General features: G+C 50.1%; 1 protein-coding gene across 4 annotated transcripts in view; it reads right to left on the reverse strand.

The window, feature by feature from the left end:
* Positions 1-1,225: 1,225 nt before the first annotated feature.
* Positions 1,226-25,634, reverse strand: part of Mfsd13a (major facilitator superfamily domain containing 13A) — a 33,322-nt gene continuing 8,913 nt past the window's right edge. The window contains exons 1-9 of one of the 4 annotated variants that reach the window (XM_037206404.1): positions 22,441-22,491; positions 10,379-10,621; positions 9,548-9,630; positions 8,615-9,067; positions 8,388-8,511; positions 6,128-6,224; positions 3,832-4,003; positions 3,560-3,753; positions 1,226-1,992 (exon numbers count right to left, since the gene is read on the reverse strand). In XM_037206404.1, the coding sequence (XP_037062299.1) occupies positions 1,730-1,992; positions 3,560-3,753; positions 3,832-4,003; positions 6,128-6,224; positions 8,388-8,511; positions 8,615-9,067; positions 9,548-9,630; positions 10,379-10,546 (1,554 nt within the window). In that variant the 5' untranslated portion in view covers positions 10,547-10,621; positions 22,441-22,491 and the 3' untranslated portion in view covers positions 1,226-1,729. Of the gene's footprint in view, positions 1,993-3,559; positions 3,754-3,831; positions 4,004-6,127; positions 6,225-8,387; positions 8,512-8,614; positions 9,068-9,547; positions 9,631-10,378; positions 10,622-21,286; positions 21,475-22,440; positions 22,492-25,634 lie in introns of those variants that run through there. The other 3 variants (XM_028874699.2, XM_037206394.1, XM_037206397.1) reach the window with 3 other exon arrangements.

Genomic DNA, 25,634 nt, shown 5'->3' on the forward strand with positions numbered 1-25,634 from the left:
TGGTGGCGCACGCCTTTAATCCCAGCACTTGGGAGGCAGAGCCAGGAGGATCTCTGTGAGTTCGAGGCCAGCCTGGGCTACCAAGTGAGTTCCAGGAAAGGCGCAAAGCTACACAGAGAAATCCTGTCTCGAAAAAACAAAAAAAAAAAAAAAACTGTATCTAAAAGGAAATTACAAGATACCTAACATGTTTACACTCCCCAATAACTATAAAGTATGGGTGTTTTGATCCATATCAAAAAGACTGTCAGAACCACAAAAATATAAGTAAATAACTCAGAGAGCAACTGCTTATTGGCTGGGCCATGTGCCTACAGTCCGATCCCCCGTGCAGACCGTCAGAACCACTGCCTAGAACAGAAGGTTCCCTTTGGGGTCAGTCTGCCACAGGACACATCTAGTGATATCTGAAGACTTGTCCGGTGATCAGAACAGGGCAGTGGAGATGCTGTTGACGTCTGGTAGGGAGAGGCCAAGGGTGCTGCTGAACAGTATGCGACTGTCCCACAGTGAGGGAAAATCACCCCCAGAGGTTTTCACCACCTAAAGGCTCACACTGCTGTTCCAGACCCATTCAGTCAGAATCTGGGCGAAAACTCAGGCACTGGTGTTTGGGCAGCTCCTCGGGTGATTTCTGGGCGGGGAGCCCCTGGCCTAGAGAGGGTCCTTTTGATGACTGTCCAGCAGTGGCCTGTGGGAGGTGCACAAAGGGAACTCGCGCCGGGTCTGATCACCCGGCAGTCTGCTGGACTGATTCGGTGGTGGTGGTGGAGGTGGTGATGGTGGGGTGGGGTGGGGTGGTGGTAGTGGTGGTGGAGGTGGTGGTGTGGGTGGTGGTGGGGGTGAGGTGGGGTGGAGGTGGTGGTGGAGGTAGTGGTGGTGGTGGTGGTGTGGGGTGGTGGTGGGAGTGGTGGTGGTGGAGGTGGTGGTGGTGATGGTGGTAGTGTGGGGTGGTGGTGGTTGTGGTGGTGGTGGGGTGTGGTGGGGTGTGGTGGGGTGGTGGTGGGGTGGGTGGTGGTTTGGTTTTTTCGGCTAGCTTTGAACTTGAGGCAATCCTGCCTCAGCCTTCCAAATCCTGGGATTATAGGCACAAACCGCCAGGTCTCGGTGGAATTACATTTTTGGCCTAGTATCACTAGGAAAAAGCTCTTGGGGTACTTTCCCTGCTTCCCAGCCCCGCCAATCCTGTCTGCCTGCTCCCCGGACACAGCACAGACCCGAGGAATAGGAATGACTGGCTTTACTTGCGCTTCTTTAGAGTTTGGAGGCCTGCTGGGCTGTGGGGAGCCTGCAGCCCAGAGACATGCTACTTCAGGCTGAAGCAGAGGCCTCTGAGAGAAACCAACAGGACGAGGGGCAAGTGGCACTTCCAGTCAGCTTCACCTGAGTGTCAGAGGTCCCCCAACCTACCAAGTGGCACGCCCCTGCCGCAGGCCCCCAGCAGCTCCTTGGGCACCGCAGGCAGCCCTGCCCTTCTGGTCCTCCTTCCTGCTCTGTCCCACAGGAGTCACAGTCCCTGAGCACATTTGGCTCAGCCCTTGGCCCAGCTGAGGCAGACGAGAAAGAAGGGCAGACCTCAGTGATGCTCCTGGTTCTGCCCCGGGGCCCCCCCACACCATCTGTTCTCTGGGCTGCACCCAGAGAGGGTGAGGAGGCAGGATGCTGGCCGGCAAGAGGCTCCTGCTGGGACCAGGGCACTGCCCTCAGCAGAGTGCCTGTGCCACACCTCTCACACCATCTTAACGTCCAGCGTATGGACCTGTGCCAGGTTCTGGCGCTGGGCCTTGACCATACGTAGGCGTCTCCCATGCAGCGTGAACTGGGACCAGGTGAAGAGCTGGAGCAGGGCACAGGTGATGGGCACCAGCACCAGCAGGTAGAAGCAGCCCTGGCGGAGGGTCGGAGCCTGCGCTGGGGCTGGGGCTGGGGGCTCTGGCCATGGCTGAACACTCCCCACGGAAGTCATTGCGGGCTGTTGAAAAAGGTCATGACCTAGGACAAAAGCACACAGAGGGAGCGTGGTCAGCCCCGCTGCCCCCAAAGTCCACAGGCACACGGAGGGAGCGTGGTCAGCCCCGCTGTCCCCCAAAGCCCACAGAACAGCATCTCAAACAGTGTAAGTGTCCTAAACTACAGCTTACAAATTTTTTAAACAGTCTCACTATTGTCTGGCCTCAGTCTTGCAGTTTCCTGCCTTAGCCTTAACAAGTAGCTGGGATTGTAGGTATATGCCACAATTCCTAACTACTTACCTATATTTAATTTTTAATTTTTTTTAACTGGGTCTAAGTAATCCTGGTTGTTCTGGAACTTGCTATGTAGACCAAACTGGCCTTGAATTCACAGAATTCACTTCCTGCCTCTGCCTCTGAAGTGCTGGGATTAAAGGCAAGTTGCCACCTTGCCCAGCTGCTTCTTCTTCCTCCTCCTCCTCCGGTCAGGGTATCTAGCCCAAGCTGGCCCTAAACTCCTTATGTAGTCAAAGATGACACTGAGCTCCTGATCGCCCTGCCTCCACTTCCTGAGTGCTCGGCTTACAGGTGTGCATCACCACAGCTGGTTTATGTGGCTCCAGGAGTCAAACTCCGGCTTCGTGCATCCTAGGCAAGTGCTCTCCAGCTGAGCTATGTCCTAAGACAGTCTCGGAGTCAGTACGGCGGGTGCTGAAGTTAACCTTGAACTCCCCGTCCCCTGCTTCTGTGTCCTGAATGCTGCAATTACAGGTGTTACCGTCTTGCTCGGCTCCTGCCCTAGCTCTTTTTCCGTTTGTTTGCTTTGCTTTTGAGACAGGGTTTCTCTGTGTCGCCCTGGCTGACCTCGAACTCACTATGCAGGCCAGGCTGGCCTCGAACTGTATCTCTTAATGTCTGCCCCAGAACCATTTCTCACATTCTTCCCCTCTCATGAGTGACCCGGCTTCTGTCAGTCCTCAGCTGTCACTCCCCACACCCGGCCTTATGTGTCGCCTCAGTTCCATAATGCATCCCACCTGCCACCTCCCTAGTCCAAGCTCCCATGGCCTCTGCCAGGCTCCTCAACATCTCCACGCTACTGACCACTGTCTGTACGAACTCCTCGGGGCAGTGACAGTGGACTCAAGACGTCAAGCAGATGATGACACTTGCCGGCCTGTAACTCTCCAACTTCCTTAGGCACTGAAAATCCAATCCATATGCCACCCTCTCCACCCCCTCACTGTCTAGATTTTTTTTTTTCAAGACAGGGTTTCTCTGTGTAGCCCAGGCTGTCCCGGAACTCATTCTGTAGACCAGGTTGGCCTCGAACTCAGAGACCCACCTGCCTCTGCCTCCTGAGTACTAGGATTAACGACTTAACCACCCAGCCCCTGTTTAGACAGCTAAGATTTTGCCTGTCTTAACCCTTACACACGGGACCAACCTCTACAGAGGTCTATGCTGATTTGTTGAATGAATCAATGAACTTGGGAAAAAATGGAGAGGTGGGCCACCAAGGGTTATCATCCCCCGGCAGCGCAGGCCTAGGCACAGCCCTCTGCCTCCCTCGCTAGCCCCAGGGCGGGTAGGACAAGGAGCCTCACCTGTGTAGAAGCAGAGAAGCCAGGTGCCCAGCAGTGGGGCAAAGGTCTGGCCAGGTTTGGTCACCAGGGCAACCATACCGAAGAGGAGCGCCGAGGCTGCCTGGGTCCGGTGGTTCAGCACCAGGTCCTCATCCACCAGGTCAGTGACCACCAGGGTCAGCAGCTTGCAGGTGCCCTCGGTGAAGACACGGTTGCTGCCCGTGGAGAGAGGAGCGCGCGAGAGTGAAGGGGGTGGGCACAGAGGTGTGGGGGCAAGGGTGGGCGGGGCATACCTGGCAATGAAGAAGCAAAGCAGGCCGGGGCGGTCTGGGCCAGCCAGCAGCATGAGGAGGCTAAGGCCCAGCTTGAGCAGGAAGAGCCCCCGCACCACCGCATAGACACCCCAGCGACGGCACAGGGGCAGGAAGTAGAGGTTGTTGAGATGAGGCGCAACATAGGAGATGCCTGGGGAGGGAAGAGGGCCCGCTTCTTCAGGGGCAATGCCACACAGCCTCTGCGGCAGACGTTGTCATGACCACTCAATTTGCATTAGCTGTATACCAACAGTGTCTTGCATTTTTCACACTTTAGTATCATAGGTTAACTCTTATGTGTATGCATGTTTTGACTGCATGTATGTCTGTGCAGAGGCCAGAAGAGGGCATTGGATTCCTTGGAATCGGAGTTACAGGCAGTTGTGAGGCACCTTTTAGGTAAATGGGAATCGAACCCGGGTCCTCTGGAAGAGCAGCCAGTGCTCTTAACTGCTGAGCCATCTCTCCAGACTGCTTTTCACACCTTCATTTTCACAAGCCCTTCAAGGTAGGTATTGTAGTCCCTTGGTATTTATGGGGGTTGACTCTAGCACCCTTGATGCACAGCAAAATCTGTGGATTTTCCAGACCTTTATAAAAAACAGCATTGTCTCTGCATAGGATTTACATACATACTCTCATATCTTTTATTTTGTTTTAGTTTTTGAATTTAGTGTCATGCAGCTCGAGATGGTCTTGAACTTTTGATCCTCCAGCCTTCACCTCCTGAGTGTTGGTTACAGTCCTAACCACCACACCCAGCTTTATTTTGTATTTTTACTTTATGTATTTGTTTTCGAGACAGGGTCTCTCTGTGTAGCCCTGGCTGTCCTAGAACTCTCTCTGTAGACCAGGCTGGCCTCAAACTCACAGAGATCCACCTACCTCTGCCTCCCGAGTGCTGGGATTAAAAGGTGTGGGCCATTACAGCCAACCTATTTTGTTTTATTTGCTTTTGTTTTGAGATAGGATCTCACTATGTGGCCCTGGATGGCATGAAAATCATAACTGGCCTTAAACTCACAGAAATCAGCCTGCCTCTTCTTCCTGAGTGCTGGGATTAAAGGCCTGCACTGCCTTGCTCAACCTCTTTTTATTTTTATTTTAATTATTTTGCCACAGGGTCTCATGTAGCCCAGGCTAGCATCTATCTTGCTGTGTAGCTTAGGCTGACCTTGAACTTCTGATCCTCCTAACTGTACCTCCCGAGCACATCGATTATGGACATGTATCATCACATCATATTTCTATGGTTCTACCAACAAGGCCACACCCCCAACCCCTCTCATAGATTTTAAATTATCTCTTTTTTATTCCTTTAAAACATTTTTTTGTTTGCTGAGGTTGTTTTTTTTTTTTTTTTTTAATTGTTACTGTTTATTGTTTTTGAGACCCAGGATGGTAACAAAGTCTCATCAATCCTTAGTTTCCACAGTGCTGAGATTATAGGTGTGTGCCATCAAGCCTGGCATAAATGCCATCGGTTATTTATAATATCCAGTACCATGTAAACACTATGCAAATAGCTGTTACACTGTGTCATGTACGGGGACGAGGACAGAAGGACAGAAAAGGCTGCAGGGTCAGTGAGACGGCTCAGCAGGTAACGGGCTTGCCACCAAGCCTGACGACCTGAGTTCGATCCCTGGGCCCCACACAGTGAAAGGACAGAACCAGCTCCTGCAAGTTGTCCTCTGACCTCCAGATGTGTGCACGGCAGGCATGCACCCACGCTCTCACCACACCAACAGTGAACGATAAACATGTAAAAACAAAGAAGCCTACCCGTGTTTAATGGAGACATACTTTTGTTCTAGTACTTTCCATCTATGATCGGCTGAAGCCATGGGTATGGAACACACCAATATAGGGGCCACTGTACTATTGAGACCCTCCCTTTACAAGTAAGAGTGGCGGTGGGGAAGAAAGAGAGAAAAGGCCGGGCAGTGGTGGTGCACGCCTTTAATCCCAGCATCTGGGAGGCAGAGGCAGGCAGATCTCTGTGAGTTCGAGGCCAGCCTGGTCTACAGAGCGAGATCCAGGATAGCCAAGGCTGCACAGAGAAACAAGCAAACAAAATGCTAGTAGCTCAGAAAGATTCGACAGCATACCCAAGTCCACTCAGCTAATGGCACACTGGCCGCTGGCTGCATCACATTGCCTGCGGGTGTCAACCATCTCTGTGAGGACTGAGGTGAGGACCACTAGACCTCCACCTAAGGAAAATGGAACTGGGGGCAGGATGTGCAAGCTGCTGGCCTGAGGGAGCACTTACCCAGCAGGAAGGAGCCTGTGGAGAGCGAGATGTGGTCCGACAGCAAGTGTTCCAGGAACAGGGGGAAGAAGTTACTGTTGAAGTGGCAGTGAAATACCTACAGGACAGAACGGTGAGAGTTCACAGGGCCACAGGCCAGCGGGAGGCCAGTGAGGGCCAGCGGGGGCCAGCGGGGGCCAGTGGGGCCAGTGGGGGCCAGCGGGAGCCAGTGGGGCCAGTGGGGCCAGTGGGGTCAGCGGGGCCAGCGGGTCAACGGGGTCAGCGGGGGCCAGCGGGGTCAGCGGGGCCAGCGGGGCCAGTGGGGGTCAGTGGGGCCAATGGGGGTCAGCGGGGGCCAGCGGGGTCAGCGGGGCCAGCGGGGGCCAGCGGGGTCAGTGGGGCCAGCGGGGCCAGTGGGGGTCAGCGGGGGCCAGCGGGGCCAGTGGGGGTCAGCGGGGCCAGCGGGGTCAACGGGGTCAGCGGGTAGGAGGGGGACGGGAGGGGGCAGCGGGAGCTAGCGGGGTGGGGGGGGAGCAGTGGGGTCAGTGGAGGCCAGTGGGGCTGGCGGAGGCCAGCAGGGGCCAGCGGAGGCAGGGGGGGGGCGGCGGGGGCAGTGGGGGGGAGGGGCAGTAGGGGCCAGTGGGAGCCAGCGGCGGGGCAGAGGGGCCAGCGGGGGTCAGCGGGGGCCAGCAGGGCAGCGGGGGGCAGTGGGGGGGAGGGGCAGCAGGGGCCAGCGGGGGCCAGCAGCCCTGGACCTCTCCCCATGCCACCCAACATGGGACACACCAGAACAAACCTAAGAGACATTCCTTGTGGCCTACCTAATTTTACTAAAAGTTTGAAGGCACAGTAAAATAGCAACTAGAACAATTTTTAAGTTTTCATGACATAAAAATAAAGAATTAATTTATATATTTAAAATGTATTTAAACAAGCTGAGCGGTGGTGGCACACGCCTTTAATTCCTGCACTCAGGAGGCAGAAGCAGGCAGATCTCTATGAGTTAGTTCAAGGCCAGCCTGGTCTACAGAGAGAGATCCAGGGCAGGCACCAAAACTACACAGAAAAACCCTGTCTCAGAAAAAAAAAAAATATTTAAACAACATAATTTTGGATAACTTGTATACTACCTATGTTTTAGATGGGGCATTTGATGTTTTAAAAAAGATTGCTACAGGGGCTGGAGAGATGACTCAGTGGTTAAGAGCACTGGCTGCTCCTGAGAGGACCCAGGATCAATTCCCAGCACCCACATGGAGGCTTATAGCCTTCTTAACTCCAGTTCTGGGGGACCTGACATCTTCTTCTGGCCTCTCTGGGTACCAGGCACACACTTGTGCACAGATAGATATGTAGCCAAAACACATAAAATAATAATTTAAAAAAAAAAAAGGACTGTCACAGAGTCCCCATAAAGGGAATCTCTCAGAGCCAAGTAGGGTGTGGCTCATTCTTTTAATCTCAGCATTTGGGAGGCTGAGGCAGATGGATCTCTGTGAGTTCAAAGCCAGCCTGGTCTACAGAGTGAGTTCCAGGACAGCCAGGGCTACACAGAGAAACCCTGTCTTGAAAAAACCAAAAAAAGGGAAAAAAAAGGGGGGGGTTGCTGGGGGATGGTCTTTCTGTATGCTGTGAATATGTGTTGCTACCATTGGTTAATAATGAAGCTGCTATGGCCTATGGCAAGGCAGAATAGAGCCAGGCAGGGAATCCGAGCAGAGAGACAAGGAGAAGAAACAGAGTCAGAGGAGATGCTGAGGGCTGCCTGGGGAGCAAGGTGTAAGGACACACACAGTTAATGCCATGAAGCTACATGGCAAAACATAGATTAATAGAAATGGGTTGACTTAAGTTTGTAAGAGCTAGTTAATGATAAGCCTGAGCCATAGGCCAAACAGTGTGTAATTCATATAAGCCTCTGTGTGTTTATTTGGGACTGAATGGCTGTGGGACAGGACGGGGCAGAAATTTCCATCTATGGTGGTGTGGGGGGGGGGTGCGGGGGTACGTAGAGAACCTCCCAGTCTTCACATTATGGATGAAGACAGGACTGGCCTCGGAGAGAGGCTGAGACCTGCCTAAGATCTCATAGTGAGAGGCAGGGGTGGGGCTCGGTGGTGGAGTCGTTACCTAACTGCACAGCTCTCAGCACTGTGGGGATGGGGGCAATGGCGCAGGGTGGTAGTGAACACAGAAGGTGCTAGAACCTAGGTCTCCTAACATCCCAGCCTTCCTACCATCAAACCTCAGGAAGGAGGGGCGAGGGAACAGCTCCCCATACCTGCACCAGGTCCATGCCCACGAACCACAGGAAGTTGTGATGGCGGGCCAGTTGCCGGAGGTACTGACCCAAGGTGATGCTGCCTGCTTCCTCCCCACCCACCAGCAGCTCCTCTTCACACGCGCTGTGGGCAGAGGGGAGGAGACGGCAGGGGTTAGACCAGAGCGGGCCAGAGGACTGAGTGTTAAAAGTGGACTCTGACCCTAGGGAGCCGGCTAGTCACTCACCCGCCGTCCATGACCAGGGCGGAGCACCCCCTGTCCCTCCTGGTGGCCTCAATCCTCTGCCTCAACAATTGTGTGGCCCCCAGAAAGCCCAGTCCAGAGCCAGCAGCTAGTACCACACAGAAGGCACGGAAGGAGGAGAAGTCCTCCTTGTTCCAAAAGGCGTAGGAGGCGAAGACGGACAAAGACCCGGCCGCGCTGAACAGGGAGCAGTAAAAGTTGAGGTGGGTACGGTCGTGGGCTGAGAGAGCCAGGTCAGCCAGCAAGGCATGGTGGTGGAGGTCCACGAGGGTCAGGAAGCCATCATAAAGGCACAGGCACAGCAGGAACTGTAAGCCAGCCGGGGCCCAGGGCACCCAGAACGCCAGGAAGGACAGTGCCAGCAACGGCCCATGCCAGCTCAGGGCCCAGACCCGCGTCAGCACCACGTCCCTGGAGGAGAGCCCAGCTCCTGACCTGTCGGGGAGAAGAAGGTGTTAGGAGGTAACCTTCTGGCCTGAGCAGGCCCAATTCCCCTAGCGGGGCCCAGGAAACCGGATGGAGGAATTCACACCAAGATACACCCCAAGTCTCCAGCCCCCGACTTGAGACTTAAGAAGCACAGCCTGCAGTTACCCACCCTCTCCTCAGCCCACTGCCCGTCAGGGCTGATGACCAAAGGGCTCCGGGATAAAGATTCTCAGGGTTGGGGAGAGAAATGAGCCCAGACAGGGAAGGGTAGAGGAGCCATTAGAAACGGCAGGGTAAATATGTGGTACAGGGCCATGAGTAGCCACCCACGCCCCACTAGGGTCAACCCCTCCCCCTAGTTGAGCCATGCTCCTACCACAACTGGCGTCCCTTCCTTTTCCCACCCCAAATCTGAGCAGCGGTCCTCCAGCTTGGGGAGCATCAGGGTGGAAAGAGGCAATGTGACACCATCCCAAAGACACACACCGGGGCTGGGAGCGGAGGAACTGGCGGTCGCTGAGCCAGCCGAAGAGGGGGTCGTTGAAGCTGTTCCAGAGGAGGAATACAGTCTGCGAGAAAGGAGAGATGGGGGCTGGAGAGATGGCTCAGCGGTTAAGGGCACTGACTGTTCTTCCAGAGGACCTGGGTTCAATTCCCAGCACCCACATGGCAGTTTACGACTGCCTGTGACTCTACCTCCCGGGGATCCGACACTCACAGACATACATGCAAGCAAAATATCAATGAACATCAAATAAATAAATCATGAAAAGAAGAAGAAAGGAGAGATGGGAAGCTGGACTACACAGGGCTCCCCAGCTCTAGTCTTTCCCCAAAGAAGGCGGCAGCTTCCGGCAGGCAGGCTTTTGTTTGCATAAGTTCTTCCGCCAAAACCCTCTCCTGGCTGGTCCACACTTCAAACTTAGTGACCCAGGGCGGTTTGTAAGTGTATCCTTTCGGGTGGTGGTGGCGGCAGTGGCGTAAGCCTTTAATCCCAGCACTTGGGAGGCAGAGGCAGGCAGATCTCTGTGAGTTCGAGGCCAGCCTGGTCTACAGAGCGAGATCCAGGAAAGGCGCAAAGCTAAACAGAGAAACCTTGTCTCAAAAAACCAAAAAACAAACAAACAAAAAAAAAAGTGTATCCCACCTAAGGCAGTGGCCAGGGGTGCTACTAGAATTCTCCTGAAGAGTCATTAAGACTCTGCCGGCTTTTCTGGCTGAATCTTGCTACACAACACAGCCTGCCCGCAAAGTGCCTGCCACTGGGACAGAACCCACCTCCTCCCGCCACCACTGGCTGCCGCATGCTTGGCCTACCTCTCCAATCCAGAAGGACACTTTGTTGATCTTATACACCGAGACAAAGGTGTCCACATAGTACAGCAGGAACACATTGTGCAGGATGGAGGTGAAGAGGGCCACAGAGCCATACACCACGGCTGTGGGCAGACCCAACAGCCAGGCTCGGGGCCAGGCTAGCCCCATGGCTGCTGGCCAAGCCTCAGCCCCAGGAGCACGGAGGAGGGCTCACGGACGTTGGCAGTCTGACCATTCTTGTCTCTGGGGAAGAAGAAACCAGTTAGCAACAAGGATCAGCGCTAACTGTCTCTCTCTCAATCTAGCTCTCTGAGTCCTTTAGCTTTTAAGATAAAATAATTCATTCCAGGCTGGGGTCTGTAGCTCAGTGGCTGCCTTCTAGTCCAGTGCCTGGGTTTAATCCCTGACACTGAAAAAAACAAAGTTTCTTAAACTCGTTTCCTTTGGGAGGGAATCTGCATGTAAAACGAAGCTGGGGAATTACCAATGAAGTGAGGCAGAAATAATCTAAACTAGAAGCCACCACTCTGGAGTTACTCCAGGAAACTGAGATGGCCTATGGGAAGAGAAGGTGGGCATCCAAGTCCTGGGCCAGCTCACATTATAGGGCTGGCTGCTCAGCACACTGTACAGCCTTCACTGTCTAGACATGCGCACATACTAAGAACTAGTCTTGCCTGGCGGTGGTGGAGCACGCCTTTAATCCCAGCACTCGGGAGGCAGAGGCAGGTGGATCTCTGTGAGTTCAAGGCCAGCCTGGTCTACAGAGCTAGTCCAGAACAGGCTCCAACGCTACAGAGAAACCCTGTCTTGAAAAAACAAAGAAAAAACAACAACAACAAAAAAAAAAGTGTTTAAATAACATAAGGCTTTTCATGACAGTGAGATGCATCTGTTCCTGGCAGCACCAATCTACATCAAAAAGGATGATGAGCATCAAAGATCCTCCATATGGACTTTGTTTTCTTTGTGGCAAAAGTCAGCCACTGGGCAACAAACTGCCCTTGCCTCAATTGATGTCAGTATGCTGTCCAAATTGGACAAGCAGGACACAAAAGAAAGTGACTGTCGAACTTTGCCAAGACAAGGTGGACAACCTTTCAAAATTCCTACTGCACAGAAAAGTCTGTCCAAAAGTCTAGGCCTGTAGGCTGAAGATGGATACCCCAACATTGCAGAGGAACCTTGGTGACTGTCCAGGCAGCCAGCTGTCTCTGTCCTTCCTATAGTTTTGGAAGTTGTTTGCTCTGCACTTCCTGTTTACTTGGGTTATATTGTATCCTTCTCAGGTCTCTGATGGCTTATAGTTACAGTTTTCCTTGTTACCAAATTCCAAAAAGAAACTTATATAAGAGTTTGAGAGACCTAAACACTTAGATTGTTTATCTGAGAAAATGTTTTTGAGGTCTAAGAAGATAGTTTTGTATTGGTAATACAAGTTAGGATAGAAAGTGAATTAGGTACAAAACTTTGGACTCACTAAGATTGGATAGATAATACAGTACTTTCTCCAAATTTGCCAAATGCAAATGGACTGGGCATTTTATTTATTTTTTTCTTTTTTGAGACAGGGTTTCTTTGTGTAACAGCCCTGGCTGTCCTGGAACTTGCTTCTGTAGACCAGCCTGGCCTCAAACTCACAGAGATCTGCCTGCTTCTGCCTTCCAAATGCTGGGATTAAAGGCATGCACCACCACTGCCCAGCTGTGAATGTAATTCTTACCTGATAACTGTTCTTATCACATATGGTTTTACTATGTTAGAGTTAAAACCTTTCCTTTTCATTGAGACAAAAAGGGGGAAATGTGGTATAGTTTATACACTGTATAAAGGTGTACTTGCAGTGATTAGTGTAATAAAAAGCTGAATAGTCAAATGCTACGCAGGAGGTATAGGTGAGATTTCCAGGGAGAGAAAGGGAGAGGAGGAGGAGGAATCAAGGGACACCAGAGATGCTGGGAGACGTGGAGAGGAAACAGGAGGTGCAAGATGGAAGAGAGGTAAGGCCATGTGATAGAACGTAGATTAATATAAATGGGTTAATTTAAGTTTTAAGAGCTGATTAGGAACAATCCTAAGCTATAGGCCAAGATTTCATAATTAATAAGTCTCTGTGTCATTATTTGGGAGCTGGCTGGTGGGACAGAGAAAGACTAGTTACAGAAACCCTGTCTTGAAAAACAAAATACCTGATAAACTCCTTCAGTAAAGTGGCAGGATACAAGATCAACTCAAAAAAATCAGTAGCCCTCCTACACACAAATGATAAAAGGGCTGAGAAAGAAGTCAGAGAAACATCACCCTTTACAATAGCCACAAATAATATAAAATACCTTGGGATAACACTAACTAAACAAGTGAAGGACATTTTGACAAGAACTTTAAATCTCTAAAGAAAGAAATTGAAGAAGATATCAGAAAATGGAAGGATCTCCCATGCTCATGCATAGGTAGGATTAACAAAGTAAAACTGGCAATCTTACCAAAAGCAATCTACAGATTCAATGCAATCCCCATCAAAATCCCAACACAATTCTTCACAGACTTGGAAAGAAAAATACTCAACTTCGCCAGGCGGTGGTGGCGCACGCTTAATCCAGCACTCGAGCAGAGCAGGCGGATCTCTGTGAGTCGAGGCAGCCTGGTCTCCAAAGCGAGTTCCAGGAAAGGCGCAAAGCTACACAGAGAAACCCTGTCTCGAAAAACCAAAAAAAAATACTCAACTTCATATGGAAAAACAAAAGACCCAGGATAGCTAAAAGAATCCTGCATAATAAAGCAACCTCTGGAGGCATCACCATCCCTGACCTCAAACTTTACTATAGAGCTATAGTAATAAAAACAGCTTGGTACTGGTATAAAAACCGACACACGGACCAATGAAATCGAATTGAAGACCCTGACATGAATCCATGCACATATGAACACCTGGTTTTTGACAAAGGAGCCAAAACTACACAATGGAAAAAAGAAAGTATCTTCAACAAATGGTGCTGGCATAACTGGGTCTCAATATGTAAAAGATTACAAATAAAGCCAGGTGGTGGTGGCGCACGCCTTTAATCCCAGCACTCAGGAGGCAGAGCCAGGCAGATCTCTGTGAGTTCAAGGCCAGCCTGGACTACTGAGTGAGTTCCAGGAGAGGCGCAAAGCTACACAGAGAAACCCTGTCTTGAAAAACCAAAAAAAAAAAAAAAAAAAAAGATTACAAATAGATCCATATCTGTCACCATGCACAAAACTCAAGTCCAAGTGGATCAAAGACCTGAACATAAATCCAGTTTCACTAAACTTAATAGAAAAGAAAGTAGGAAGCACTCTTGAACGCATTGGCACCGGAGACCATTTCCTAAATAGAACACCAACAGCATAGACCCTGAGAACAACAATTAATAAATGGGACCTCTCGAAACTGAGAAGCTTTTGCAGAGCAAAAGGCACAGTCAATAAGACAAAAAGGACAGCCAACAGAATGGGAAAAGATCTTCACCAACCCCACATCTGACAGGATTGATCTCCACGGTATATAAAGAACTCAAGAAACGAGACATCAAAATACTGAACAGTCCAATTAAAAAATGGGCTAAAGAGCTAAACAGAGAATTCACAAAACAAGAAATACAAATGGCTGAAAGACATTTAAAGAAATGCTCAAAATCCTTAATCATCAGAGAAATGCAAATCAAAACGACTCTGAGATACCACCTTACACCTGTCAGAATGGCTACAATCAAAAACACCAATGACAGTCAATGTTGGAGAGGATGTGGAGCAAAGGGAACACTCCTCCACTGTTGGTGGGAGTGTAAACTTGTACAACCACTGTGGAAATCAGTATGGCGGTTTCTCAGAAAATTAGGAATCGAACTACCTCAAGACCCAGCCATCCCACTCTTGGGCATATACCCAAGGAATGTTGAGTCATACCATAAAGATACATGCTCAGCTATGTTCATAGCAGCACTATTTGTAATAGCCAGAACCTGAAAACAACCTAGATGCCTGTCAACGGAAGAATGGATGAAAAAAATGTGGTACATATATACAATGAAGTACTACTCAGCAGAGAAAAACAATGAAAGCATGAAATTTGCTGGCAAATGGATGGAACTAGAAAAAATCATCCTGAGTGAGGTAACCCAAACCCAGAAAGACAGTCATGGTATGTACTCACTCATAAGTGGATTCTAGATATAAAATAAAGAACAATCAGACCACAACACATAGAACCATGAAGGCTATATATATAGCATGGAGGTCCCTAGGACGACTGTGGCTTATAATAAATTTCAGTTTTACTCAATTATTGAAAAAAAATAGCCAAATGAATGGAAACACATGAACTATGAACTAAAGGCTGAGGAGCCCCCAGCTGGATCAGGCCCTCTGAATAGGTGTGACAGTTGATTGGCTTGATCTATTTGGGAGGCATCTAGGCAGTGGGACCAAGTCCTGTGCTCATTGCATGAGTTGGCTGTTTGAAGCCTGGAGCTTATGCAGGGACACTTGGCTCAGGCTGGGAGGAAGGGACTGGACCTGCCTGGACTGAGTCTACCAGGTTAATCGCAGTCCTCTGGGGAGGATTTGCCCTGGAGGAGGTGGGAATGGGAGGTGGGCTGGGGGGAAGGGGAGGGGGTGGGAGGGGGGAGAATAGGGGAACCCGTGGCTGATATGTAGAACTGAATGATATTGTAAAATAAAATAAAATTAAAAAAAAAGAAAAACAAAATACAACAACAACAAAAAGTAACCCAAAACTAATAATAATAGTAATCTAAATTAAGACATCAAGAAATGATGGCCATGAGCCAAGGAAAGCTGAGCATCACGAGTGGACTTCCAAAAGCTAGATGGAGAGGGAAGGGCTCTTCTCTAGGACCTCCAGCAGAAACATGACCCTGCTAGGCCCTTGAATGTGGACTTTTGCCCTCCAGCCATGAGAGAATACAGAGTTGCTTTAAGCCATCAGTTAGTATCATCTGTTATGGTAGCTAATGCCACTGACCGGATTCCCAGAGAGCCTCCGATCTCTTCCTGAGACTTCATGGTGCAGAGGTTGCACACACCCTCCCCGACCAGTCATAGCCTGTCTGCCCTCTGCCCTCGTCCAACAGAAGGAACAATGTTTCCAAGGGTCTGTCCTTGCCCCAAGACCCAGCCTGCCACATCCCTACCATATCTGCAAGGTGTCTACAATGTAGCCTCTCCCAGCCCAGCCTCCCTTTCCTCTGACAAGCCTTTGTTCTTGCTGATTCTTTCTGTGGACAGGACCACCCAGGTCTGTACCTGCCATTCTTAGGAGCTAGCATGGAGCCCAGACTCCTCACACTCCTCTGGGACTGCGGGTGCAATACTGGAACCCCAGATACTCGGGAAGCTAAAGCAGGAGGACTGAGGCCAGCTCGGGCAATTGAGTGAGACCCTGTCCTAAAGAGTAATTTCTCACGTCTGCACTTGACTAGTCTAGGAATGAATGAATAAATAAATAAATAAATAAATAAATAAATAAATAAATAAATAATAAAAAGAAGGCTCGATGGGCTAGCCAGGTGATGGTGGCTCACACCTTTAATCCCAGGACTTAGGAGGCAGACGCAGGCAGATCTCTGAGTTCGAAGCCAGCCTGATCTTGAGTTCTAGGACAGCCAGGAGTACACAGAGAAACTCTGTCTTAAATGCCAGGCATTGTGGTGTGTGCCTTCAATTCTTTTTTTTTTTTTTTTTTTTTTTTCAACAGTTCTTGTAGCTTGACTTCAGCATGTAGCAGATCTCGAATACAGAGATCCGCCTGGCTCTCTCGAGTCTGATTAAAGCGTGCACCACCGGCTGTCTTCAATTCTTTAGACTTAAAAGATGCAAGCAGATCTCTGAGTTCAGGGCCAGCCTGATCTACATAGTGAGATCTGCAAACATACACCCACAGAGAGAGAGAGAGAGACAGAGAGAGAACACATACTTTTTTTTTCATGACAAGGTTTCTCTTTGTAGCTTTGGCTGGAGCTCACTTTGTAGACTAGGCTGACCTCAAACTCACAGAGATCCACCTGCCTCTGCCTCCCAAGTACTGGGATTAAAGACATGTGCCACTACTGCCCAGCTCACTCACACATTCATATTACACACACACACACACACACACACACACACACACACACCCCAGAAAATGCGGCTTCAGGACCTTTGGGAACATGAAACAAAATATCACCTCCATTACTATCTATAACTCAGGTCACTGTCACTGAGGTGTTTGAATAAAAATGGCCCTCATGGGCTCATATGTTTGAGTGCTTAGCCACCAGGGAGTGGAACAGTTTGAAAGGATTAAAAGGATTAGAAAGTGTAGCCTTGTTGGAGGAAGTATGTCACTGGGGATGGGCTTTGAGGTTTCAAACACCCAAGCCATGCCTAGGCTCTCCGTCTGCCTGAGCATCAGGCTGTAGCTCTCAGCTACTGCTCCAGCACCTGCCTGCATGCATGGCTCCCTGCCATGATGATGGACTAACCCTCCGAAACTGTAAGCAAACCTCAAAGGCTTTCTTTCATAAGAGTTGCCTTGGTCATGGTGTCTCTTCACAACAACAGAATAGTGACCAAGTCACCTCACCCCTCTCAGAAGTCCTCTATTCAAATTCATAGCCTTTGTCAAAGGCCACTCCTACTCAGTCAGTGACTGGCTTTTGTCACTGGAGAAGGAGAACCTCCCTGCTGAGGTCCGTAGTCTGCAAGTTGGCTCCCTAAACCCATGCTGAGGTGAGGCTAGAAGAGCTCAAAGGGTGGTGAGATAGAAAGGCATGGGTTTTGCCCTTGGAAGGGGAAGGGTTCAAATCACTACTTCCTCCCAGGTGGAATCTAGTCATTTACTTCTACTGAGCCTTGATTTCCTCATCTGCAAAATGGGGAAATAAGAGCGGTCTTGTATATAGCAAGCATTAAACTAATACTCAGGACACTGTGAGTCCCACCCTAAGCACAAGGCAGATGCTAAAAAACTAGCTTTTTCTTCCTTGAGAAAATGGACCTTTAGACCAGGATGGCCTGGAACTCACAGACACGTCTGCCTCTACTCCCAAGTTCAGTTTTTTCTTAAAGAGGATTGGGTCAGAGCTGGTGGAATATCCCAGGACTCAGACTGCTTTCCGAAGCAAGGGAAGTGGGGGGAAACTTGGACCCTGGAGGAGTCAGAGAGGAAGCCTGCAAACAACACCCAGAAAGAACTCCAGTCACAGACCTCAGGTGGAGGCAGAGCTTTCCACACAGGTGAGGCAGCCCTGGAGAGGCCGGAGGGAAGAAGCTGGGGCGAGTCCTCTCCAGCCTGTGTTTCTCCTCCAGACTCCGCTCCTCCAACAGCAAGCAAGCAGCCCTCCTCCTCTGCTCTTCCCACCCTCCGCCCACTTCACAAGAGAACAGAGGCCCCACCATGGCTAGCACGGAGCCCACATTGTTCTAGGCGCATAAGCTGCATATCCTGTGTCCTGTGACCTGCAACCAACTGGACTTACCACTCCCTGCCACACTTCACCTTGCACAAGAGCTGGAGGCCTGGCCTGGGAACAGCCTGGTTGGTGGCCTTGGGCCAGCTACTCCCTCTCCCTGGGCCATACCAACTCTCGTCAAGTGGGGCTTAAATGCAAAAGGAACAGAAAGCACCAAGCATGCAGCCTAGGACACAGGGCTTTCCATAAACAACAGCTCCCACGGGTTTCATGACCTTTAAAAACCAGCTGGGATTAGAGGACACGGCTTAGGGTGCAAATGCACTCGTCCAAGTGCAAGACCTGCGCTCGATCCTTGGAACCAACGTAAAAATGGAAGGTGAGGTGCTGGAGGGATGGCTCACTAGGAGCATTATTGTTCCCGTACAGGACCCATGTTCAGTTCTCGGCACGCACATGGCAGGCAGCTCACAACCCTCTGTGATTCCAGTTCCAGGAGATCTGCTGCCTCATGACCCCCACGGATTCCTGCGTGCAGATGATGCATACATACACTCAGGCAACACACATACAGGTAAAACTGAATAAGTCTTTTTTTAGGGGGGTGGGCAGTTTTGAGACAGGGTTTCTCTGCATAACAGCCATGGCTATCCTGGAACTCACTCTGTAGCCCAGGCTGGCCTCGAACTCACAGAGCTCCACCTGCCTCTGCCTCCAGAGTGCTGGGATTAAAAACATGCGCCACCACCACTTGGCTAATAAATCTTAACAGCAACAACAAAATGTTCTTGGGGCCAGGCATGGTGGCATACACCTTCCCCCACCCCTCACCCCCGAGACAGGGTTTCTCTGTGTATCCCTGACTGGCCTTAAAATCACATAGATCTGCCTGCCTTTGCCTCCTGAGTGCTGGGATTAAAGGCATGTGCCCCCACCTCCAGACTGTGGCATACACCTTTAATCCCAGCACTCAGTAGACAATTCAGGCAGATCTCTGTGAGTTCAAGACCATTCTGGTCTACATAGTAAGTTCCAGGCTAGCCTGCATTACATGGTGAGATCTTGTTTTAAAGAATAAAAGTTTTTTAAACATTGGAAGGCAAGGACCAACACTTAAGGTTGTCCCCTGACTTTGTACACGTTCACTGTGACCCATGAATGCATACCCTTAAATGCAAACATGTACATACACACAGATATCATGTATATAATATTTTCTTTACAAAACCAGTTAGGGACCCTTCTGACAAATATATAACTAAAGTCTTTTTGTTTGTTTATTTGAGGTAGGGGTTCACTATGTATCCTGTGCTGACCTGAAACTCCTTAGGTAGACCAGGCTGGCCTCAAACTTGTGGCAATCCTCCTGCCTCAGCCTCACTTGTGCTAGAACTACAGGTGTATGCCTCCACACACAGCTCTGTTACCATTGCAGTATTCAATATGGACGCCTCTCACGGCCTGCAACACCCCAGTCTTTCCCATGCGTCATTCTCCAAACTTCTTTAAATGCCACCTCCACACGTTGATTCATGTGGTCCCCTCCATCCCCAAATCCCTGAATGAGACTATGCTATGTGCTGGCTCTTAGCACTTAGGACAGGTCTGGCTTCCATATCCACTGTTGTGAATCCTTCATAGTGCAGTTACTATTCCCATTTACACTTTATAGACGAAACCAAGGCTCTGAAGGTTAAATAATCAGCCCACAGTCACAAGCTATGAAGTGCTGGAGCCAAGGTTCAAAGTCGGTTTTGACTACAGATCTCGGCACTTCTCACATCACCCTACACCCCCTCCCAGTCTTGATCAAATCCTGTTCAGTCAGTGCTCAGGCCAGGGTCATCATCTCCAGGCTCAGTCAGGTATTGTCTATCTGTTCAAGTACGTCTGTTTCCTTATCTCCCTGGAGCCCACAAGCTCCTTAAGAGCAAGTCCAGGCCAGCCCCACTGTGGTCCTTCCAAGCTCCTGTACCACACAGCAAGTGCTCACTTAATGCCTGCTTAGTCCATTGTCCTGTGCCTTAGAAAGGACAGTCATTGGAAAACTCCCAGAGCCCACACCGGGTGTTCCGATTGGCTGTGGGAGACGAAAGAACAGTAGCAACCCGGAAACCAGATTGTCCGGAGTGAAACGTGGAGCAGATGTACAGGGGAGATAAAAACAGCCAAGAGTAACATTGTTTACACTTTCTCCAAGGACACAGCACCATGCTAAGAGAACAATATGGGCAGAGGTGGTCCAGGCAGTAAAAGGGGCAATCTTTTACTAGAAGGCGTTTCTTTCCTAAGCCTCCAACACAATCTTATAGAGATGGAGGGGTAGGAGACCACAGAAGCATTTCTGTTTTTAGGAGCCCTCTGGCAACTTGCAAAATCTCTCCCTTAGCAGTTCACTCTCCGAGGTTCCTGGGAGATAAAGAACAGGAAAGACAAGCAACTCCCAGCAACCCCTGGTGAGCCTAAGTAGGGGCTGCTGATGGAACTGGGGGAGGAAACCGAGACCGCAGGCTGGGCCTGGAAAGTAGACCATCACAAGGCGGGTGGGTGTGGCTTCCCGCTCCCTCCAGATGGAGGCCGGAGTCTGTAGAGACCACTGTAGGGAAAGCTGCTAAGTAACGTGCAGTACTAGGTCAAGGCTGAACATCATTACCACCTGGTCATCGGAGTTTATCCCACATCTGTGGAGAGAGCAAATCTATTTCCTGCCTGGTTATTTTTTGTTTGTTTGTTTTTTGGGTGGGGGGAGGTATCAAATGAACAGGTGGAAGTTCAAATCGTAATAGAAAAGCCAGTATGAGGCGCATCATTCTCTCAGCACGCAGCTGACCGGACTGTTGCCTCTATCTCCCTGTCTCAGACTGTTCTGTCTCTTCACAGCCGGTGTAGCCCGGGGAGAGCTGTTGCGGGGCCCTGTGCTCTCCCGCAAACTAACAGGTTGCCTTCCCCCATCGCGAGAGGGACGTCCTCCCTCCTTCTCAGAATTCTGTGGTGGCACGAAAATGTCACTGATTCATCTCAGAATCACAGGCCACTTCTTAAGTCCCCGAGGAATTGGGAATCAACCGAGGAGCTTTTTACTCAGAAACATGTGTAGTGGTTCTCCTTACGTTTGCACATTAAAAACCACTTGATTTTAACTCTCAAGCACCAAGGCTCAGGCCTCACCCAGGCCACTAAATTGGGGTCTCTGGACGTGATGCCCAGCATAATTTTTTCAAGCTTCCCAAGCGGCTCTACTGTGCCACCAGGGTTAAGGGCCACTGGGTCAATGAGTAGATCCCGGCCTGAACCATCGCATCCACGAACTCATATTCCTCTGGGGGCAATCTGGACACCGCATCCCCTTTCCACCGCTTGCCCCTTGAACCGAACTCCTCCTGACCCCAGAATTTTCCCATCCACACTCTGACACCGCAAGGAACCCCGCAAACTGTCCCGGTGACTCTCACTCCGCAAACCGTTCCCGACCCACCCTCAGGCTTGTCGTCTGTAGCGGATCGGCCCCCGAGTCTGGCCGGTTCCTGACCCCTCGCCCGGGCCGCGGGCCAGCAGCTCACCGCAATCCTGGCAGGGGATGCCTAATTCCGCGGCTGCGGGGAGCCAGGTGCCAGCCAGTGCGCCTGCGCGCTAGCAGCCTCGGGCTTCCCGGGTCTCTCCCTCCGCCCCTTGCCAGCGATTGGCTCCGCACTGCTCTCCAGATCGCAGCTCGGGCAGGTGACCGCGCCTGAGGCTGTCGCTGCCATGTTTGTCGTGGGCTCTTGCCCTTAGGGACCCAAAAGAAAATGGGCATCAGCAAACAGGTTGCCTGGACTCCTGACTGATTTATCCCCTCTCTTTTACCTGCCATTTCAGCTCAAATAAAAAGTTTCTCAGGCTGGAGAGATGGCTCAGTGGTTAAGAGCTCTGGCTGTTCTTTCAGAGAGGACCCAGGTTCAGATCCCAGCACCCACAGGGCAGCTCACAACTGTCTGTAACTCCAGTTCCAGAGGGTCTAACACCCTCCCACAGGCATACATGCAGGCAAAATACCAATACACATAAAATTAGTAAATAATTAAAAAAAAAAAAAAAAAAAAAAAAAAAAAAAAAAAAAAAAAAACAGTTTCTCTTGGGGACGCTCTCCTCCCCTTCCCTGGGATAAGCGTTTAGCGCCGCCTTAAGGTCCAGCTGAGTCGTGACCAGGGACTATCTAAGGCTGGATTGTGAGCCCGGTGAGGAATCAGATCACGGAAGCCAGGGGATATTAGACACAGGCACTGGGCGATCAGCCCACAACCATGCCGCCTGACCTCTTTGTAGTGGTAGTAATAAGAATTAGAACAGGCTTCTCAATGGCAACGAAAGCCGGAGCTGCGAGTAACAGCTTCTCCCAGGTCTGCTCCAGGAACACCGGCCAGCGAGCCATGCTGGTTTGCCTCTGCCCCTGGAACCACTCCAACTGCTTCCGCTTCACGCCTGGGTCCCTCACTAACCACGCCTGGGACCCTCACTAACCACGCCTGGGACCCTCACTAACCACGCCTGGGACCCTCACTAACCACGCCTGGGACCCTCACTAACCACGCCTGGGACCCTCACTAACCACGCCTGGGACCCTCACTAACCACGCCTGGGACCCTCACTAACCAGATCCAAGCAGCCTTCGGGAGCCACGGCTTCGAGTGGTGACGGATCCCAGAGCTGACCGCCAGCTCTCTTATGTCAACCCGCCCACTAAGGCTCTGAGTAACGCACCCTCCTCTGCTCTACCTTGACATTATCATCCCAGGCAACAAGGGAGCTCATTCAGTGGGTCTGATGTGGGATGCGTGGCACTGTCTCCTGTGAGCGCCCATAGGAAGTTAAGCCTGATCTCTACTTCTACAGAGACCAGAGGAGATGGGGAAGGGAGAGCAGGCTGCCAGGAAGAAGACTGTGACCACGGAGGAATTTCAGGGCTAATGGGCGCTCCAGCTCCTCAGTTCACTGCTGCTCAGCCTGAGGTGGGCAGACTGGTCTGAGGGTGCCCTCTGTACCCACCCACCATGCCCAGCTCTAACTTTAAACACATTTTTTTCAATTTATTGTATTATTGTATGAGTGTACCATGTCCCTACCTAGAGCCCACAGAAGACAGGACAGGGTGTCAGATCTCCTGGGACTGCAATTACAGACGTTGTAGGCCACCATGTGGGGGCCTCACTTAGCAAAGGGCTTTTTTTTATTGTTTTCCAATTTATACCTTTTAGCGAGTTAATTTCTTGTAGTTTTGCAGCCTGTCCTCAAGCTCGTTCTGTAGATCCGAACGAGCTCTCAAACTCACAGAGATCCGCCTGACTCTGCCTCTCGAGTGTGTGCTGAGATTAAAGGCATGCACCACCACCACAATGTATACAGTATTCTGCCTGGATATATGCCTTCAGGCCAGAAGAGGGAGCCAGATCTCATTACAGATGGTTGTGAGCCACCATGTAGTTGCTGGGAATTGAACTCAGGACCTCTGAAGAGGAGCCAGTGCTCTTAACCTCTGAGCCATCTCTCCAGACCCTAGTGGACACTTTCACTTCAAAGCAAACCTTGAGTCTTTCTTTAACCATCTTGGAGAGGAGGGACAAGACCAGCTTTGAAAAGTGACCCAGCAGGAATGACCTTGAGTCCTTCCAGCCCCAGGAATGTAGGCAATGAGATCAGTGGCTGCGATGCTGGAGACCAAATCCCTTGCCAGACTCCTTCAGTCCTTGAACCTAAGAGACATGGCACACAAGCAGTGTCCTGAAATTCTCTCCTAGGCCTCCCACCTCCCCGTTCTAGGCTCTACTGTTATGAAGGCAGGGGCAGGTTTGGGGCGGGTTTGAACCAAGGTACACCCAGGCTGGTGAGGTGCCCATGCAGAAGTGGCGGCGTGGCCCGGTGGAAAGTTACTCACGCTATGCAGGCATGGCATCCACATGGAAAGTTTTATTAAGTGTGTGTGTGGGGGGGCAACAGAAAGAGGGAGGGGAGAGGGAAAGAGAGAGAAAAGGAGAGAAAGGAAAACAGGTGCACACAACCTCACAAAGAGGAAGAGGGAAAGGGAAGGAAGGTTTTTTCCTTTTAAAGGGGTCTTTTTTTTAAAAAAATATTTATTTATTTACTTATTTATTATGTGCTGTGGGATGTTCTGTATGGCAAATGTGTTGCTCTGATTGGTCAATAAATAAAACACTGATTGGCCAGTGGCCAGGCAGGAAATATAGGTGGGACTAACAGAGAGGAGAAAAGAAAGAACAGGAAGGCGAAAGAGAGACACTGCCAGCCGCCACCATGACATGAAGCATGTGAAGACACCGGTAAGCCACGAGCCACGTGGCAAGGTATAGATTTATGGAAATGGATTAATTTAAGTTATAAGAACAGTTAGCAAGAAGCCTGCCACAGCCATACAGTTTGTAAGCAATATAAGTCTCTGTGTTTACTTGGTTGGGTCTGAGTGGCTGTGGGACTGGCGGGTGACAAAGATTTGTCCTGACTGTGGGCCAGGCAGGAAAACTTTAGCTACAATTATATATACAGTATTCTGCCTGCATGTGTCCCTACAGGCCAGACATGACCTTTAAATCAGCTTAAACAAAAAGGAATTTATTGTTCTGGGTAACTGTGAGACTGTGATTCATACACCATTATCAAAATGCTAAGTTCTTTCTGTCTCTTCATTTCTTCTAAGTCCACATTCAGTGACTGAGTCCCCCACCCCACCCCAAATCCCAACCCTGCAATCCTTTCAGATTTCTATCTTGGGGAAAGAAAATGTTTCCATCCACCAGACAAGAGTACAGGGTGCTGGAGAGATGGTTCAACAGTTAAGAGTGTGTGTAGGCGGACTTTCCTGTCCCCACTGCCTGCTCCCAAATAGCCGACTTGGAGACTTAACATAAATTATAAATGATTGGCGGATAGCTCAGGCTTGTTACTAACTCTTCCATTTAAATTAACCCATATTTCTTATCTATGCTTTGCCACGTGGCTCATGGCTTGTCACCTCATTTTCTACAATCCTGCTTCCTCAGTGGCTGGCATCTCCTCTGACCCCGCCTCTCCCATCATTCTCCTAGTTTGGTTGTCCTGCCTATACTTCCTGCCTGGTTACTGGCCAATCAGCTTATTATTAAACCAGTGAGAGTAATACATATTCACAGTTATATGAAATAGAGAGTTATTTTATGGTAAATGTGTGCTTCAGCTGAGCATGGTGGCATACACCTTTAGTTCTAACACTGAGTTTGAGGACAGCCTGGTCTACAGAGAGAGTTCCAGGACAGCCAGAGCTCCAGAGAACCCTATCTCAACAAAGAAGAAAAAAAAAAAGGTGCACAATCTGCTCTTTCAGAGGACCTATGTTCAGTTCCTACTTCCCATGACAGGAAGCTCACAAGTGCCTGTAACCTCAGATCCAGGGAATCTGACACCTTTTTTCTGGCCTCCATAGCCACCTGTACTCACGTGGATATATCCTTCCACACATATATCCATATAATAATAAAAAGAAAATCTGCTGGGCATGGTAGTGCATGCCTTTAATCCCAGCACTCAGGAGGCAGAGGCAAGCGGATTTCTTGTGAGTTCAAGGTTGGCCTGGTCTAGAATGAGTTCCAGGACAGTCGGAGCTGTTGTGAGATATTTATTATGCTGTGTAAAGACATGTCACTGTGATTGGTTTAATAAAAAGCTAAATAGCCAATAGTTAGACATGTATATCAGGGATTTCTGGACAGAGAGCTCTGGCAAGAAGAAAAGTGGAGTCACCAGCCAGACAAGTAGAAAGCAGGATGGACAAAATGGAGATGACGTGATGAGCACGTGGA

The sequence above is a fragment of the Peromyscus leucopus genome, chromosome 1 (genome assembly GCF_004664715.2).
Source record: "Peromyscus leucopus breed LL Stock chromosome 1, UCI_PerLeu_2.1, whole genome shotgun sequence".
NCBI lineage: Eukaryota > Metazoa > Chordata > Mammalia > Rodentia > Cricetidae > Peromyscus > Peromyscus leucopus.